This window comes from Pungitius pungitius, chromosome 10, assembly GCF_949316345.1.
Source record: "Pungitius pungitius chromosome 10, fPunPun2.1, whole genome shotgun sequence".
Taxonomy (NCBI): domain Eukaryota; kingdom Metazoa; phylum Chordata; class Actinopteri; order Perciformes; family Gasterosteidae; genus Pungitius; species Pungitius pungitius.
Window position 1 is genome coordinate 6,572,096 of NC_084909.1, and position 16,970 is coordinate 6,589,065.

Genomic DNA, 16,970 nt, shown 5'->3' on the forward strand with positions numbered 1-16,970 from the left:
TTGGTAAATAAGTTGGCATTTTCATTTGAAGTGGTATAGCTGAACCCCTGGCAATTAGTTGGATATTTGCTCTCAATAGCCTAATAAAAAATAAAAAAATTGAGACCCACTTTGAAAGATTTCTATCTTTAGCAGAAACTGATGGGCTTGGGCTGAATGCCACAGACAGCAAGGAGAAATAACAAAATGATCAAGATACAGACAAACACATTCTTTTCATGGGATTTGTTGGGGAAATATACAATCACAGTATCGGTTTCCTTGAAAAGACTAACGAATAAACAGTAAAAACATTTGTTGCTGTGTAAAAACCTTTGAACTGAGCCACATTGCGGCTGCAGATGTGACCGATAGTCACCAGTGATTCTGGTTATTCAGACACGTTGTGCCTTAAAGCCACACATCATGTGACTTCATTGCATAAACCCCTCTAACGACACATCAGTCACACTGATTCATGATGAGATTAAAACCAAACACACAAACACCTCGGGCAACACCACTCAAGAGATTGTTAATTGCTGGATGCACGTGCAAACAAGGCCACATTAAATGTATGCTTTTTAAGTTTAATCATCCGGGTTATGTTCTTCGAAGCAATTTCTACGAACCAGCCAAGCACAGCTATCAGTGACTCATTATAAATCCACTGGTTCAAACTCAAATGGGAGTTAATTGGATTGTATATTCATTCCACATTACATGTTGAATTGTTATTTTTTTTTCAGATTTGATTGTTATTGAAGGATTTAAAATCTGTGTTTTGTCCAGCGTGTTGTTTTCAAGCTTCACATTAAGCATTTCCCTCATTTTAGATTCACGCTCTCAAAATATCACCACAAAGCATCTGAGAAGCAATCACTGCTCGACATTTAATCACTTGGGTTTTGTGACCACATCACATTGAGTTAATGTAAGCAAAAAACGGAGACTTGTCTCTGGTGATTGTGTGGCAAAATTGGATTTCCATCCGAGCGTTTAGCCTCCCCCACCATTACCGGCCATTTTGGATGTATCGTTCCCTCATCTACTGCAGGCATTGGCTCTGAAAGAAGGTAACCCACACCAATAAAGCTATCGAGCCTTCTACCCTTCAGTCCGACGCCGTGATAACACCGCGCTGGAGTAATCTCTGCCAAATGCATTGTGCGGTGGATTTGCCTCATTCACTGTAATGAGACTGCATTTGGGAGGCTGTGATCCGTGAGATATCTGACTTTTCACTGTTGATTGGGTGGAAATACTTTCCTCCCTTGCAAACAGATGACCTCAATACATTTTAAAATGTTGAATTACAAAGAAGTGCAGCGCTGTAAATATTTTTTACTGTAGAATTATGAATGTCGCTGTACTTTTACATACAATGGTAATTTATTTGAATGGGGATTTCACCTTGTAACAAACAAGTAAAATATGACATGTATATGGTAAAAGAACACATAATGGTCTATGATAATGCACATCATCTTCCAAAATATGTTACTAATTCTGTCCCGTGTCAAACGTTCCTATATTTATGTTGTAAAATAAACCACTCTACACACATCATAATCTCGTCTGTGAAAACTCTAATCCTCTTAATCTTCACCGAAGCATAAACATCCAACATGTTGTCCAGTTTTTCCCTCCACCTCCCTGCAGATATTACATGGACGCTTTCATTCGAACATTTAATCACACACGTGCACAGTTATAAACGCACAGCTTACAGTCCTCCAGAGGCTGGAATTCAATGTGTTTTAATTAACAGTTGACAAAGAACCAACACGCCTGGGAACCTCGGGTTGGCTGAGCAGATATTACACGACAGACTTGAAGAGAGGCAAAGCGTCGCTTGCACGCCGTGAGTTCAGGTGGGCTGGTGATGGCAGACGGGGAGAGGGGAGGGTCCAGGCAAATCTCTCATAATTCATTCATTGCCAAAATAGTCATTTTGCCCCCTAAGTAAGACGAATGAAGCGGGCGGTTGGGTGAGCGGCTGATTGAACGGATTCGGGACGTGAGGAAATTGGGTTGCCTGACCCATTACGTCCAAGGCAGGGCGGGGTAGTGCACAGCAGAAGAGGGAATCCCGGGTGTAGCACCTCCCCCCCCCCCCCAGGAGACACACAGAGGGGTTTGATCATCGGAATTATCTACGATTATAATATCATAAATTGTGAGGAGGCAACTGGACCAAACGGCAGGCACATATTGATCATGTGCTAACATGTAACTGCCCTTGTGGAGGGATCATATTGTCACGTTTGCAATGTCAAAAATGAAGCTGACAGTTTCACTTTTTTAATCCCACTGAAGTTCTAAAGCAGTGTAATTACAACAAATTCCATATAAACTGGACGATAAATATATTCAATAATTACTCAAGGGGCTGCTAAAGAAACAGAGAGCGAGTGCTGCGTCTGGTCTGGAGCTTGTGTCCACGACGGGATATTTCAGTGGTGGATTACTCCGGCATGTTGATCTTATAACAGATGTCAGAAGAATGCGGGCCTCTCCAGTGACAGGCCTTGGCAGCGAGTCACTCACATCCGCTGTCGGACAACAACAAAGGAGCTGCCAGCGAGGAGCTCCGTGCTCGTGCAGTAAGTCACTCGCCAGCGCTGAGAGAACATTTTAGGTGGGTCAAAAGCTTTTCGATCCTCAGGTGGTCAGCGAGCAGCGCGCGGGAGCTGGATCTTGGTTTCGGATGCCTGGCTTTTATCGGCGAGAATGAATACTGTATTTTTCATTTTTTATCTGGTCATTCTAGCGGGTAAGAACTTATTTGAAACTCAAGAAAATGTCCGTTGGTTCCCAGTGGAAACAAATGTTGGTTTACTTTGCTAGAACTTGCGTTTGGGTTTTTATATGATGAAAAGTAAATAACAAAAACCATTGATTAACTCTGTTTGCTGTCATTCTTTTAATGATAATTGCCCTTTGGCAAGTCAAAGCTGATCCATTTCTAACAATAAAAGTAAAGAGCAAATTGTAATTCTGTGCAAACCATCTATTTGATTGACAAGGCCACGTGTTCTCACTTTGCTGTTCAACCACCAGTACGTCTGTGACTGCATGAAATCACATGCATAATGGTATGTTATTATATTATGAGATTTGTTAGTTGAAGGTCTGGACTTTCATTCAACCAGTCAAACAAAATGTTCCCGTGAAATGACCTTTTTTTCAAGGTCAGCCGAGAAATGAAAGGGGATCTTGCTCTGGCTTCTGACAGATATGTGTTAGAAAGATCGGGACATCTCTTTTAACAACCTCACTGGGGTACTATTGCATGTTTGAATGCAGTCATTCTAGACCCCAAATATATATATACAACTAAGTTAAGTGAAGGCTTTTTTTAAATCTCCAAAACGTATTTAATGCCAGGCATTTTCTAAGCGGGTCACTTCCAGTTTACAACATAGTCAAACACACCATGGTATGAGACTAGGCACATCTATTTTTAACTCATATTAAATTAAGTCACCTAAAGTATCAGATGTCCTTAAAGCGACATATCATGATCATGTTCCAAGTCTTAGAAGATAGCTTCAGGAGCAAAGGACATATTGCTGTCATATTTGTTGTCCAAATTTCCTTAGAAAATTAGTAACTGTAAACAACAATAACCACGTATGCGGTTTTAAATTTAATTTTAGGTGCTGCCTGGGGCTCTTCGGATGAAACCCGCTTGGTCAAAACCCTCTTCACCGGTTACAATAAAGTGGTCCGTCCTGTCAATCACTTCAAGGAGGCGGTGGTTGTCACTGTGGGCCTTCAGCTCATCCAGCTCATCAGTGTGGTGAGGTCTCATGTAACATCACATCGCCACCTGTACAAGGATTCACCGTCACCAACTGTCTAAACACGCTCCTCTGCAAACACAGGATGAGGTCAACCAGATCGTCAGCAGCAACGTGCGACTCAAACAGGTTCGTTTTTCTGTTAATGAGATATGGCTTTGTATTTAGGGATTACAATGTCAACAATGTACAACTAAAAATATCCGTAAAAAATACATCATTATGCTTCTTTAGCTTGTTAGCTAGTTCTGAATCTGAAAAAAAAAAGAAATTGAAGTATGAACAAATATTTTGAACAGATGTAATGTAATGTAATGGCAATATTTGATTTAGAAAATACACTATTAATGTTATAAACAAACAGACAAACCTAAGGATTGACCACAAAATTAGACAACCTATATAATAAGTGTGTACTGAGTGTACTGAAAGGAATGCTTTCTGTATTAGGTGCATAATCCTTCTATGAATTGTAAAATATGACTCACCATATTTAGAAAACTATGTGTCAATTAATGGATCCTTTTATGTAGACCTTCCTTTAAAATTGTTATCCGTTCAAAATGTGTCTCCACTGTGAAAATCTAGTAACGCAGTTTGCATGATGTTTTCTGCTCACATTTACTATTTCTCTCCCTTCCACCCCCACCCTTCTCATCATATCTAAAGACCTGTCCATTGGTGTCCCTTTCTGTTTGCTTTTTTCAGCAATGGAAAGATGTGAACTTGCAATGGAAGCCAGAGGATTACAACGGCATCAAAAAGATCAGGGTTCCCTCTACTGACATTTGGCGGCCTGATCTGGTTCTCTACAACAAGTAAGCCATGGCGTCAGGCTGCATTTGCTCAATTCCCCACACGCCGGTTACTCTTCATCATTACAATGAGCTTTCCATGACTGCAGCCAGACCTGAAGAAACAATTACCGCACCTAGTGGCGTTGTCTTCAATCATGCGTTCCTGTGGTCCAGAGTGCGGCATGTGGAAGCTCATATTTCATTAGGCTAAATCTGGACTCTGCGTCGACTCCCCCTCTCGCCATATGCTGCTTTTCCCCCCCCCTGACAACCAGTGCCGGGCTGAGCGCTGGTTGGCTGGGCTGACCCCTCCTCGGGCACTGATGTCCCTTTTCATTAACATTTAACTCATTATCTCCCATATTGACGCTGACTGGGGGTCCCTGTGTCCCCCGCAGTGCCGACGGAGACTTTGCCATCGTCCACGAGACCAAAGTGCTTCTGGAGCACACGGGAATGATCACGTGGAACCCGCCGGCCATCTTCAAGAGCTACTGTGAAATCATCGTGCTGCATTTCCCCTTTGACCTCCAGAACTGCAGCATGAAGCTGGGCACCTGGACCTACGATGGAAACCTGGTTGTGGTCAACCCTGTAATTGAATATTTTAGAGGAATGGTTCTATATTTTGGAAAGCTACACATTACACTATCACGAGTGCCATAAAAACACACAAAGAGTTCTAACAAAAGAGGCACAATACATTAATTGAGGGTGCTACGCTAACTTTCTCCTGTGTGCACATTTATACAGACAAAGCGTGGTAATGATCTTATGATCATCTCTACGTCATCATCTAGTCACCTTGTCCATTGCCTCTCCTCACCAGGACAGTGACCGCCCGGATCTGAGTAACTTCATGGAGAGCGGGGAGTGGGTAATGAAGGATTTCCGCGGCTGGAAGCACTGGGTGTACTACGCCTGCTGCCCAGATACACCTTACCTGGACATCACCTACCACTTCCTCATGCTGCGACTCCCGCTGTACTTCATCGTCAACGTGATCATCCCCTGCATGCTCTTCTCCTTCCTGACTGGTCTTGTCTTCTACCTCCCCACGGACTCTGGTATGTATGACACGGATTCCAAGAAAAAAAAAAGGAACATTTTTTCCAAATTTTCCAAAAAGCATTAATCATACATGATACAGGGAATCACAAAATACATACGGAATATTCTTTAAGCTTCCTGCATATTGCTTTTCATCATGTGCGTTATTTTATAATGTAACCAACACATTAGACGGATCCTTGTCCCTAATTCTGAGCCATGAGCTGCTGCTGCGAGCACTGCGCTGCCTGTGTGCACATCTGCTCATATTCCCAGTGTGTAGGTCTGCCTCATTACCCAGGGTCCCTCTGTGTTGCCATCTCTGAAAGCAGGCCTCTGCTTTAATGTATAATAGATCACTTGATCCCAGTTTCTGATATGACTGCTGACAGGAACGTGTGGAGAATAAGCTGGTGCCAGGAGATGATCTCTCTGGGATAACCGCTCGCAATGAACAACAAAAACATTTCTGGCATTTCATGTGTGAAATGGTGTCAGAATCTGTTTACTTGCGCTATTGTTCGGTGGAGAAGCAACAAACGACAGAATGCCGCACACTCTTGCAAATTGGATTTGCTGGTTTGGTTGATCAGTGCATTTCGTGTCTTGCTGTGTAAATACTGTCCTGATTGGATGGGAAGGGAAGAGAAGTAGTTACTCATAGCAACAGCTCTCCCTGTTGGCAATGTAGTAAGATTGCATGTTATTGGTATCATGAGCTAACAGCCGTTTAAAGTGGCAGCCCCCCAATTCCCAAACCACTTTCAGGGTTATTTATTTCAATATGCCTTTTAAAGCCTAGGATGTGTTTAGATGACACAGAAAGCTTTATTGAGTGAAATTTTACATTGGAAACATTCTGTGACACAAATTAAGGTCTAAATTTAAGAGGTTTGAAAACTTTTGGCAATGTGAGTCCTCGTAAATTGAACTTCATATTCATATTTGTGACAAGTTCAAAATATGAACTATTCATTTTAGAATGATTTTTTTGTACAATTTCATGGATTATTAAAGTTGTCAAGAGGTAATCGTATCTGGAATGAGCAACCAAATAACAGCTAAGATCAGAAGAGGGTCTGGAAGAGAGGTAAATAAAAAATTGTTGTAACAAAAAAATAGGAATTTATTTAGGTTAATTTGTGAACCATTAACAGCACCTGTAAACAATCACATATCAAGGTCCTTTCTGTATTGGTTTTAAACGTTGGATCATATCCCACAAGCAAAAACCATCTGATGATGAAAAAAAGTTGGTAAAAGAACATTAGATGAATTTATTTATTCTTTCTCCATAATATATTGGAATATTTCTCTGAGCTGCATATTGGGTGACGGCCAGTGAGGATTTTATTTTGTGTCTCTCAGGTGAGAAGATGACTCTCAGCATCTCCGTCCTCTTGTCTCTGACTGTGTTCCTGCTGGTCATTGTTGAGCTGATCCCCTCGACCTCCAGCGCCGTACCGCTCATCGGGAAGTACATGCTCTTCACCATGGTTTTTGTCATTGCCTCTATCATCATCACCGTGATCGTGATCAACACCCACCACCGCTCCCCGAGCACTCACACAATGCCCGACTGGGTCCGCACGGTGAGCAAAACCGGATCTATTAAACAGAAATCCGTTGGTCAACTATTCCCAGGCCCGCGTGGTTTTGGAGAACAATCCTTAATCGTTTCTCTCTGTATTATTGTGCCATCTAGTGTTAGGAGATATATAAAAAATATTTGTTTTTTCTATCGCAGGTTTTTATTGAAACCATTCCCAACATCATGTTCTTCTCAACAATGAAACGCCCAGGAAAAGAAAAGCAGGCTAAATCTAGTATTTATGGTGCTGATTTTGACATCTCGGACATCTCTGGCAACCAGACAACTTCTATTACCTACCAGTCGCCCATCACCAAGAACCCCGATGTTCGCAGTGCCATTGAAGGAGTCAAGTACATCGCAGAAACCATGAAATCCGATGAGGAGTCCAATAATGTAAACTTTCTCACACAGGAAGATTCACAAACATGGTTATTTAATGATACTTGCTTTTGTGTTAGTGACACATTGTCCCTCTTCTTTTTCAGGCTGCTGAAGAGTGGAAGTTTGTGGCCATGGTGTTGGATCATATTCTGCTGTGTGTGTTCATGGCCGTGTGTCTCATCGGGACATTAGGAGTGTTCGCAGGCCGTCTCATTGAGCTCAGCATGCTGTAAAGGCTCAATGTGAAACTCCCAAACTTTGTTTTTAAATGTACTGTATGTTGCCCCGCAGCATCCCCAATTCATGTAAAAATCTCTGTTTCAAAGCGTTTCAGATCACAGCATCTTCACTAGATTTTATGATAAAACTGGGTTATGTTTCTTCTTTATGTGAACATTATGTGTGCACTTTAAATGTTGAATTCATTCAAAGAAAACCTTTGCAATATTTTTTGGACGAGTTTTTAGGGAACAACTGTACAAAAGGTGTGTTGTCAGATTTTAAGGTAATCTGTACAATAAAAGACATATTAACTCAAAAATGCAGATATTTCTGTTTCTTATTTTTTTGGTACGGCTTTACTACTGCACTATTTCAATGTGTTTATTGCCTTTCAAATGGAAATACCAATTCAGATTTTGTTCTCTTAAGTTGCGAGCTCAAAACTGTATGTGTTTATAGTGTGTTTATTCCCACATGACGCAACGATGCTTTTGAGAGAAGATTTAATAATTCAAAACAGTTATACTTGCAGGCTGGTAATTTTAAACAATGAACTATCAAGATTAAAGATGGGTGACAATGCAAATTTAAGTTATATTTATCTATGAGCATATCCCAAATAAATATGCCAGTCCCATTACTGTCACAGTCATGTGACCCATTTTTGACATACATATATTGATTCCTGCAGTTTTAACTGAATAAATAAGTCCTTGATAAATGACTGATGCTTTTATTGGTTGTTTTTTACAAAAATCATTGCGTTTTGCAATCTGATTAGAAGTTATTTCCATGGACGATTTGGACATTTCGTTACCAATATCAGTTTATACACAAACATCTTTTAAGTACAAATATGCATTAAATATGCATTTGAAACTACAATATTCAAAGACTAAAATAATGATTTTAAACATTAATCAAACGCCAAATATATACGTCTGAAAATGTTACTAAAAAGTGGTTTATATAAGGAACATGGTTGCTTAAGCTGCTGTGGTTTTTTGGTCCAGTAAGCCCCGCCCCCTCCCGCAGTTTGCATGTGATTGGTTAAATCGTTGTCGAGGACCGAAACTTCCTGGGTGGGAGCTAAACTGCCGTAAACACGCAGTTTAAAACGGAAAACGTCAACGTAATAATTACGCAAACTGTTTCCTAACAGTGGACTTCCAAGCTTTTTTTTAACTCCATGTAAAATAGTGTTTTCGACGAACCCTGACTCTCGGTTCGCGCACTTAAGCTAACGTTAGCTTAGCTGGCTAATGGCTACTCTTGCCTTCAAGTGACTGACAGCAGCTTTATATGAGGGGCACAACAAGAAGAAGTAGGTGAGTAACAGTAACACTGATGTTGAACCGCTTGTTGACAATGGCAACAGTCTTAATATCGATTCCGTCATAAAACGTCGCTTCGGTTAACTAACGCAGTTGTCGCGTCATATTTGCACCAAACCTGTCTCACAACCTTTGACCGTTGGCTCGTTTCCCTCTCGTAGTTTCTGGGAATGCCGAGCCGGGGACGTTGACGTGACTTCACATCGGGCACGACGGGTCACCGCGGAGGGAGGTTCGGCATAATGGAGGTACCAGCGGAAAGAGCCACCGACCTGAATGTTTCACACGGGGGGGAAGGCGACCCGGGCTCCCCCGTCCTCTCGCCCAGCATGTCCATCGACAAGCTCCTACCGGCCCTCTTGGAGTGCTTCGGGATCATTTTATGTGGCTACATCGCAGGCAGGGCGAACATCATCACGTCCGCGCAGGCCAAGGGACTCGGGAATTTTGTGTCAAAGTTTGCTCTCCCGGCGCTGCTGTTCAAGAACATGGTGCTGCTGGACTTCGGTGACGTCATTTGGCCATTCCTGTGGAGCATCCTCATCGCCAAAGCGGCTGTGTTCGTCATCGTGTGCGCGCTCACGCTGCTAGTGGCCCGTCCCGAGGGCCGCTACAGTAAGGCTGGACTTTACTCAATATTTGCCACCCAAAGCAATGACTTCGCCCTGGGATATCCCATCGGTAAGTGTGACGACTTCACCACACGGCTATCTGTTCTGACTGTAATCATGCTGGGATTATCCTTCAAACTAAAGTTATAACGTTAATAATTGTAATGTTACACCGTAAACTACCTCAGCAAACAGAATGGGATCATCTCTTAATTTGGTGTCTCACCACTTCTGGGCCGTCCCCTATTAACCATCGCTATCTTTAGTTGAGTTGGAAAGTTGTGCATTGAATTTAGCAAAACTGTCCCAATAGATACATTTTGAGAAATAAAAACTGCATTAATGGTCTGTTTTTATATTTGCTTATACCCTTTAGCTCAAAATGTTATCTAGTTAATAAACAAACCTTTTTATCGTGAATTATTTCATTTTAGCAGTTAACTATTTGTTCCGGACATAAAACATTTGCTTATTGTAATATATCTACCTGAGGCTTTCCATACACAGGAATTGTGATTTCCCCTTGGCGAGCTGCTTTTGGCAATACAATGTTGATGAGTAATTTCTTTTCATCCACAGTTGAGGCCCTATACAAGAGCACATACCCAGAGTACCTCCAGTACATCTACCTGGTTGCCCCGGTGTCCTTAATGTTCCTAAATCCCATCGGCTTTGCCTTCTGTGAGATCCAGAAGTGGAAGAATGGAGCATATCGCCAGCAGAGAAAACTCTTCATTGTGGGACTTGTAGTCCTGCAGGTGCTGAAGAACCCCATAGTGTTCATGGTGGTCATCGGCATCATCGCCCATTTTGCCCTGCACCAGACAATTCCTCCCTTCATGGCTGAATTTGTGGATGGCTTGGCCAACTCTTTTGGAGGAGCAGCTCTGTTCTACTTGGGTCTGTCCATGGTGGGACAGTTGGGGAAATTGACCCGATCCACAGTCGTGACACTGATATTACTCACAACAGCCAAACTGTGAGTTGAAAAAAAGACATTTTGCTCCTCCTGATGTGTATGGTTTTGTGTTATTAGATGGCCTGTTTCTAATGAGCCGTGCACTTAGGATTGTGTAGAGTCAGCAGGTTAGAGCTCTGCCCACATGTTGTTTGGTGCTGTCACAGACCTCTCCCACACCACAAGTCTTTTTACCAAGTGGATGACGTGCAAAGCGGTCTTAGGAGTGCATGCCATAATAATAGTTCCTCTTAATATTTTAGTGGAACTGCAGTTTTCGTTGTAGTGAGAACTAAACCATCAAATAGTGACACCAGTCTTTGGATTTGACTTTCAGGTTGCTGATGCCGCTGATTTGTAAGGAATTGGTGGATCTGTTGGACAAAAGCAACACCAGTGCTTTGAACCACTCAAGTCTGTCCAATTATGCGTTTCTTTACGGAGTGTTCCCCACTGCACCAAGTGTGGCCATCTATGCAGTCTATTATAACGCGGAGCTAGAAGTTGTGAGTTGCTTACATCTACCTGCCATCCTCTTGTACACCATTCAAGATTCCAAACTGTTCCTTTCTTTGTATCTAACCTACATCATTTTGATAACAGGTAACCTCTGGGATGGTGATCAGCACTTTTCTCTCCGCTCCAATAATGTACGTTTCTGCCTGGTTACTCACGATGCGTTGGATGGACCCTCAGCTTCTGATGAATTCGCTGCAGACTGTCAGCTTTAACATAAGCATTGTTTCCTTGATTGCACTGGTGAGTCACAGCTAGACACCAATGTGTGAACTTGATGTTGGCCAGTATTCTATAACTCACTCTATGATGAATGTTTTGTTTTGTTTTAACCCTTTATGTAGATACTGAGGTGATGTCATGCTTCATAAACCATTTGTCGTGGCATGCTCCACTTCTGCCCCTGTCATGATGTCAGTTAGTTTGTTCAATAACAGGGCACAATTCACTATTTAATAATACACATCATGTTTGTCATAGGAAAAGTTCAAATGCAAAGAACACACATTACAAAGAAGATGTTCTTCTTGTTAGATGGCAAGAAGTACGGGCAAGAACTGAAACTTCTATTTTATTCAGAGGATGTGGGGCCAAACACATGTTTGGGCAAACAGATGCTTTGCCGATTTATGGCCCTACTTCCTCATTTGTTTCCACTTTGACTGCATCTTTTTAAGGAACCTGCAAACTATTGCTGCAAACAATGACACATCTTTGTTGTGACAAACATTCTTCACATTTGAGTTAGTATTTTTCTGCAGTAATTTATACTGAACTCAATAATCTTTGCACTTTGCTTTTAAATCCATCACCTGCCAACAATGTTTGATGAACAACTCGGAAAAAATGTGTGTTCTCTTACAGGTGTGGACAATTGTTGTCATGTTTTTAAGCAAGAAATTCAAGAGGCTACCTCATATGTTTACAGTCCACCTTTTCCTGGCTCAGGTGAGCATACTTGCATGTTCTCACTAAATGTACTTAATTATCCATTTGTTGAAAATACAGGAGCAGTAGGTATAACTTCAAAACATTTGATGTTTTTGTAGTTTCTAACGTGCATTGGGATGATCCTGTGGAACTTTGTGGTGAAAGAAGACAACTTCGTCGGACAAGTCCTGACATTCACGTTATTATGTATTTCACTCTATAGCACCTTCCTGTGGCCAGGTATGCTTTGCATGCACATTCTGACCATTCTGACCAGTTTAACCCCATATTGATCTACCTTGGCGAGCTGTGAAATCTGAAGTTGTATCGTTATTTCTGCTTTGTCCTTTTTAGGTTTAATAGCTCTTTCTCTTGTGCTCATAAAGAGGTTTGAGGATTTGAAAGTTTCACCAGGCGTGTTTGTCATTGCTGGCTGGGGGTGAGTCATTGGAAGGGAAACAGAAGTTAGAAAAGAAAGGGTGTGTGTTTGTCTGGTCTTCTTAACGGGCTCAAACAGACTAATGGCCCTGAAGCAGACTTTACATGTTGCACAGCAGTGCTTGGATCTGCACATGAGTAAATTGTAAATATCTTAAATCAACAGGGTTCCAGCCTCAGTAACTGCTTTGCTGCTCATTTCCGGGGGGAGAATTTCCGACACGATAGACTCTGCATTCTTTTACGGCAAACCACAGGTAACAATCAAAGTGGAAATCATTACTTTCTTTCTGCTATTGAACCCCCAAATAGTTACATAGATGTCTGGTTCTCTGTATGTGTGTTCTTTGACAGATCATCTGCACTACCGTTGTAGTTGCCCTCAGTTTACTGCTGGGTGGGAGCTCTCTTGTGTGTCTCAGTAGAGGAAGCTGGGCCAATGGGGACCAAAGCCAAGAGGGAAACTCTGCAGAGGATCTAGTGACTGAGATTGAACCAGAAGACCAGACTGGGATTGAGCCATTTGCCCCATCAGCAGATGTCAACACAGGTACTTTCTCTATCTAACATATTAATTAAATTTGTTTGATGCTTTTAAATCCCCTGCCTTGTATTTGAGCCTTTATGAGGTCCGTTTGTGTAGTTGTTGAGAAGAAGGTGGTTAAATCCATTATCTTCTTTTACAACGGATGCTGAGCGTTGAATGAAAAACACCTATTCATTATATAAATGTGATTTGTACAATTTTCTGTTACAGTATATCATGATTCTAACCTTTCATTGCAACACTGACAACTCTGTTAGAAAGATTCTTACTCAACATCGGTGTAATATATGATTAAACATTTACTAAATAATACAAGTAGAAGACACAATTGATGCAGATACACATCAGGCATCAAGGCGACTCAAAGGTTTTCTTCTTCGGTGCTGAGATATAAAGCTGGAAGATCAACATACTAACACAAGGGGGGTGGAGGGGCTTTGGGCAAAAAGTCCTGTGCATCAATCGTATAAATGTAGGTCATCAGGCTCTTCAGCGACGTACCTTCTACCACCAACAATGTCAGCTAGTTTATCCCGACATTGACACGCAGATATCCCAACTGTCAGCAGACGCGGAAAAACAATATGTCTCTGTATGAGAGTTCATGAACTCTGTCGACAAAAATAATATTGACTAAGGCCAAACAAGAACAGATTACAGTTGGAGCTGCTGAATAATTCAAAACAATGCTCCAATCGCAAAGGGAGAGTTTCCTGAACTTGCATTCAAATATTCCTGTTGAGAAATTCTAGTCTGTATCAAATATGTATATTATATATAATGTGCTTTTTGCTTCCAGTGTGAACTGGGAAGATATTATAGTAATTTGTTGTTAATCACCCTTTGTTATCAGCGTGCCTCATATGTGACTGTGCACCACCCCCGCCCATGCCCGACATGATCACCAGCACAAACACAAACCACCCTCCGACCACACTAGCAGGTAGCGTATTAACCACACATGCATTTTTAATTCTGCCAGAAATTAGAATGGATTAAAGCCCAATAAATAAAGTCTAAACAAATCAGAACCACCGTGACCGTTGAATGATGTCCAATTTTTCTCTCCAACGAATAAGATTTATTTCTGATCTATGATGTGCTGCCTCCCGCAGGTCAATGTGAGAACAGCTGTGAGTCCTCAAACTGCCTGCTTGTCCAAGCGGAGGAGCTTAAACAGGTTGCCGACAGACAAGTGGCCCGTCATGTGCTCTTATGTCTGCTTCTGACTGTCAGCCTGCTTGCTGTGAGTAAACCACCACCTTTCACTTTTACAGTGACATGAAGTCCGCCTTACTGCCAGCATCATTATATTTAGTGCGTCACAAACCAAATCGGACACAATTGGCTGAGCTGTGTAATTTCCAGCTCAATCACTCAGCATCTGTGGAAGGCTTCTCCAGAGAAAGCCATTAGAAGAGTCTTATGTTTTGATTAGTATTTATTGGTCATAACAGATGAGATGTCTGTTAAATATTAAAGGCACAGTGTGTAGCATAAAGCGGGAGAAATGGAAATGTTTTTCTATGGTAGATAATTTCTTCAGAAAAATAACCATTCTGTCTTTTCGTTAGGTTGTTTATCTCTGCATGTGTGAGTGTCCTCTGATAGTTCTGCTACACACGAGAGATGTTTCAGTTAATCTGCAACCTCGTCAGTAGATGCTGCACGCAAACCCTTTCAAAGGCAGTTCAGTACATATACTTCTCTGTTACTGATACCAAATAATAAATGACTTAACTCATGTTCTAAAAATGGTTTCATCGTTAGGGTTTGCTAGTGTGTACACGTCACATGACCATAACAACCCTCTAAACACTGTCTGGCAGAACCTGTCCAGCTGCTTGTGGCTGCTGCTGAACGACCAGCCCGGTAGACTCTACTTGGAGCTTCTGTTCTTTTGCGCTGTGGCCAACTACGGGCAGGTTGGTGTTCCAGACCCCGTGGACACAGGTCGTAAGCATTTATTGTCACACAGCACCGGTGACGTGACATGTTGATCTGTCTCCAGGGTCTTCTCTCCTTTGCTCTGTTCGGGTTGGACAAGCACTTGATTCTTCTACCATTCAAGAAGAGGTAAATTACGCTCATCTTTTGAAACTACTGCAACACCTTAAAGCACTTTTTAAGTTGTTTAATACACACGGCATACTTATATGTACTGAGCATGTATACCATGTGTACACACATACAGTACACTGTACTCGCATGCATTTATATTTAGTTTTTTGTTGTTTAGGTGTTACCGTCTGTGGTATGGAAAGAAGCAAGACGAGCAGCTGCAGAGTGAAATGCCTGAAGAAATCAGGATGACGTGCACACAGTTCACCAAATACCACAAGGACCAGTGTTCTCAAGACATTGTCAAAAGGAGAAGGTGAGAGCCGTTGTCTTGGCAACCCTGAAACAAATTCCATCGACCTTTGGGTGAATGCTTCTTTTATCTCTTTTAAAGGTGTGGAAAGAGGACCGTGGCCGACTGTTTTCTCGGCTGTGAGCTTGTGGAGTGGCTCCAGCGGGTGGGCTTGGCTCAGGACCTTGGCGAGGCGGTACTGTACGGGACACAGCTACAGCAGGGTGGTGTGCTCCAGCACATCAAGCAGGAACACGACTTCCAAGACAGCCGCCTTCATTACCGCTTCATCGCCTAAGACACAGGCTGCCTTTCTGTTTTTAGCAAATTTAGCAAAATTGAACGGAGATTCAAAAAAACATATCCGCACCCTGAAAAATGTTGCAGCACTTAGAAAATCCTGCACAGTAAAAGTGCTGCAGTGCAACACTCCTGATTTCTGATGCATTGTGTGGAGTTGATCTTGAAGGGAATTTTCAATTATGATTTTTGCCATTTTTACATTTAACTTTTCATTCAATACAATAATAGCTGATATATTGTGTTGCAGTAACATTGGTACAACAGTCAATCAGGGCAGGAAGTGTCAGATGATTGAACATGTACACATAATCCCATTTATCCTTATCATAACCAAATCACATAAATGTGGCTACCTGAAATTGCCATTTTAACCCCTCAATGGTTGGCACATGTACTACACAGCTACCACTACGGTACCGTGGAGTAGATTATAGTCAGAGAGTCAGTCTCGAAATGCACGTCTGCAACAGACGGTTTCATGGCGGCCAGTTTCTTCACATGTCAAACTGTCTCCATGTTCTTCGTCCTGTCTGACGCAGTTGTAGTTAAGTAACTGCATCCTTTAATCTGCTATAAAGTTGGATATTTTCATAGCTGAATATGACTGACACCCCAAACAATCAAGTTTTGCGCCAGTATTAAAGAGCAGATTTCTGTACATGCACTTCAATATCTAATTTTTTTTATTTTTATTTGTGTCATTTGGGGAGCAACTATGCACAAATAGCTTTTGCCGTAAAGCAAATTCTTGGTACAAGCAAAAATACCACTCTCCTACAGAATGTAATATTCCCTCTAGTGGGACAGAGTGTATTATCACTCAAGTAAAGCACTTTCCAAAAATGAAAAAAAGGGACAAAGTGGTTAAATTTGCCTCTATTTTTCTGTTGTTTTTTTTTCAGCCAGTCCATGATTAAGTTAGTTGTCTAACTGGCATGAAGCACGAGGAATGTAGCTTTGAAGGCCTGCTGTTACAACACGTCTGTTAAACAAAGGGAACTGCCACTTGAAAAATTAAAAGTTATTATTAATAAATGCTAACAGAGTAAATGAGTGTCAGAATCCTGTTGTTGATGCATGTTTTTTCTTGAAGGTGTTGGGAGGGGGGGGGGGAGTCTCAGGTAAAAAGTAATATAACAAAGCAAAAGGCT

The 16,970-nt window shown here is 41.7% G+C and overlaps 2 protein-coding genes across 3 annotated transcripts; both read left to right on the plus strand.

The window, feature by feature from the left end:
* The first annotated feature begins 2,532 nt into the window (after positions 1–2,532).
* Positions 2,533–8,165, plus strand: LOC119229362 (acetylcholine receptor subunit alpha). Its single transcript, XM_037489655.2, has 9 exons — positions 2,533–2,755; positions 3,642–3,784; positions 3,870–3,914; positions 4,494–4,603; positions 4,981–5,176; positions 5,412–5,649; positions 7,001–7,224; positions 7,380–7,619; positions 7,712–8,165. The coding sequence occupies exons 1-9, from the start codon at positions 2,713–2,715 to the stop codon at positions 7,838–7,840; spliced, it is 1,368 nt and encodes a 455-aa protein (XP_037345552.2). The 5' UTR covers positions 2,533–2,712; the 3' UTR covers positions 7,841–8,165.
* A 698-nt stretch (positions 8,166–8,863) lies between these two features.
* gpr155a (G protein-coupled receptor 155a) lies at positions 8,864–16,869 on the plus strand. Of its 2 annotated transcripts, none has more exons than XM_037488516.2 (16): positions 8,864–9,157; positions 9,325–9,844; positions 10,354–10,753; positions 11,070–11,238; positions 11,336–11,491; positions 12,113–12,196; positions 12,298–12,418; positions 12,533–12,617; positions 12,783–12,873; positions 12,971–13,166; positions 14,017–14,106; positions 14,279–14,409; positions 14,993–15,088; positions 15,175–15,239; positions 15,403–15,540; positions 15,619–16,869. In XM_037488516.2, exons 2-16 carry the CDS (start codon positions 9,406–9,408, stop codon positions 15,812–15,814), a joined length of 2,457 nt encoding a protein of 818 aa, XP_037344413.2. In that variant the 5' UTR covers positions 8,864–9,157; positions 9,325–9,405; the 3' UTR covers positions 15,815–16,869. The 2 variants fall into 2 exon arrangements, with proteins under 2 accessions (XP_037344413.2, XP_037344414.2); XM_037488517.2 differs by having other exon boundaries at positions 8,864–9,153.
* Positions 16,870–16,970: the final 101 nt, after the last annotated feature.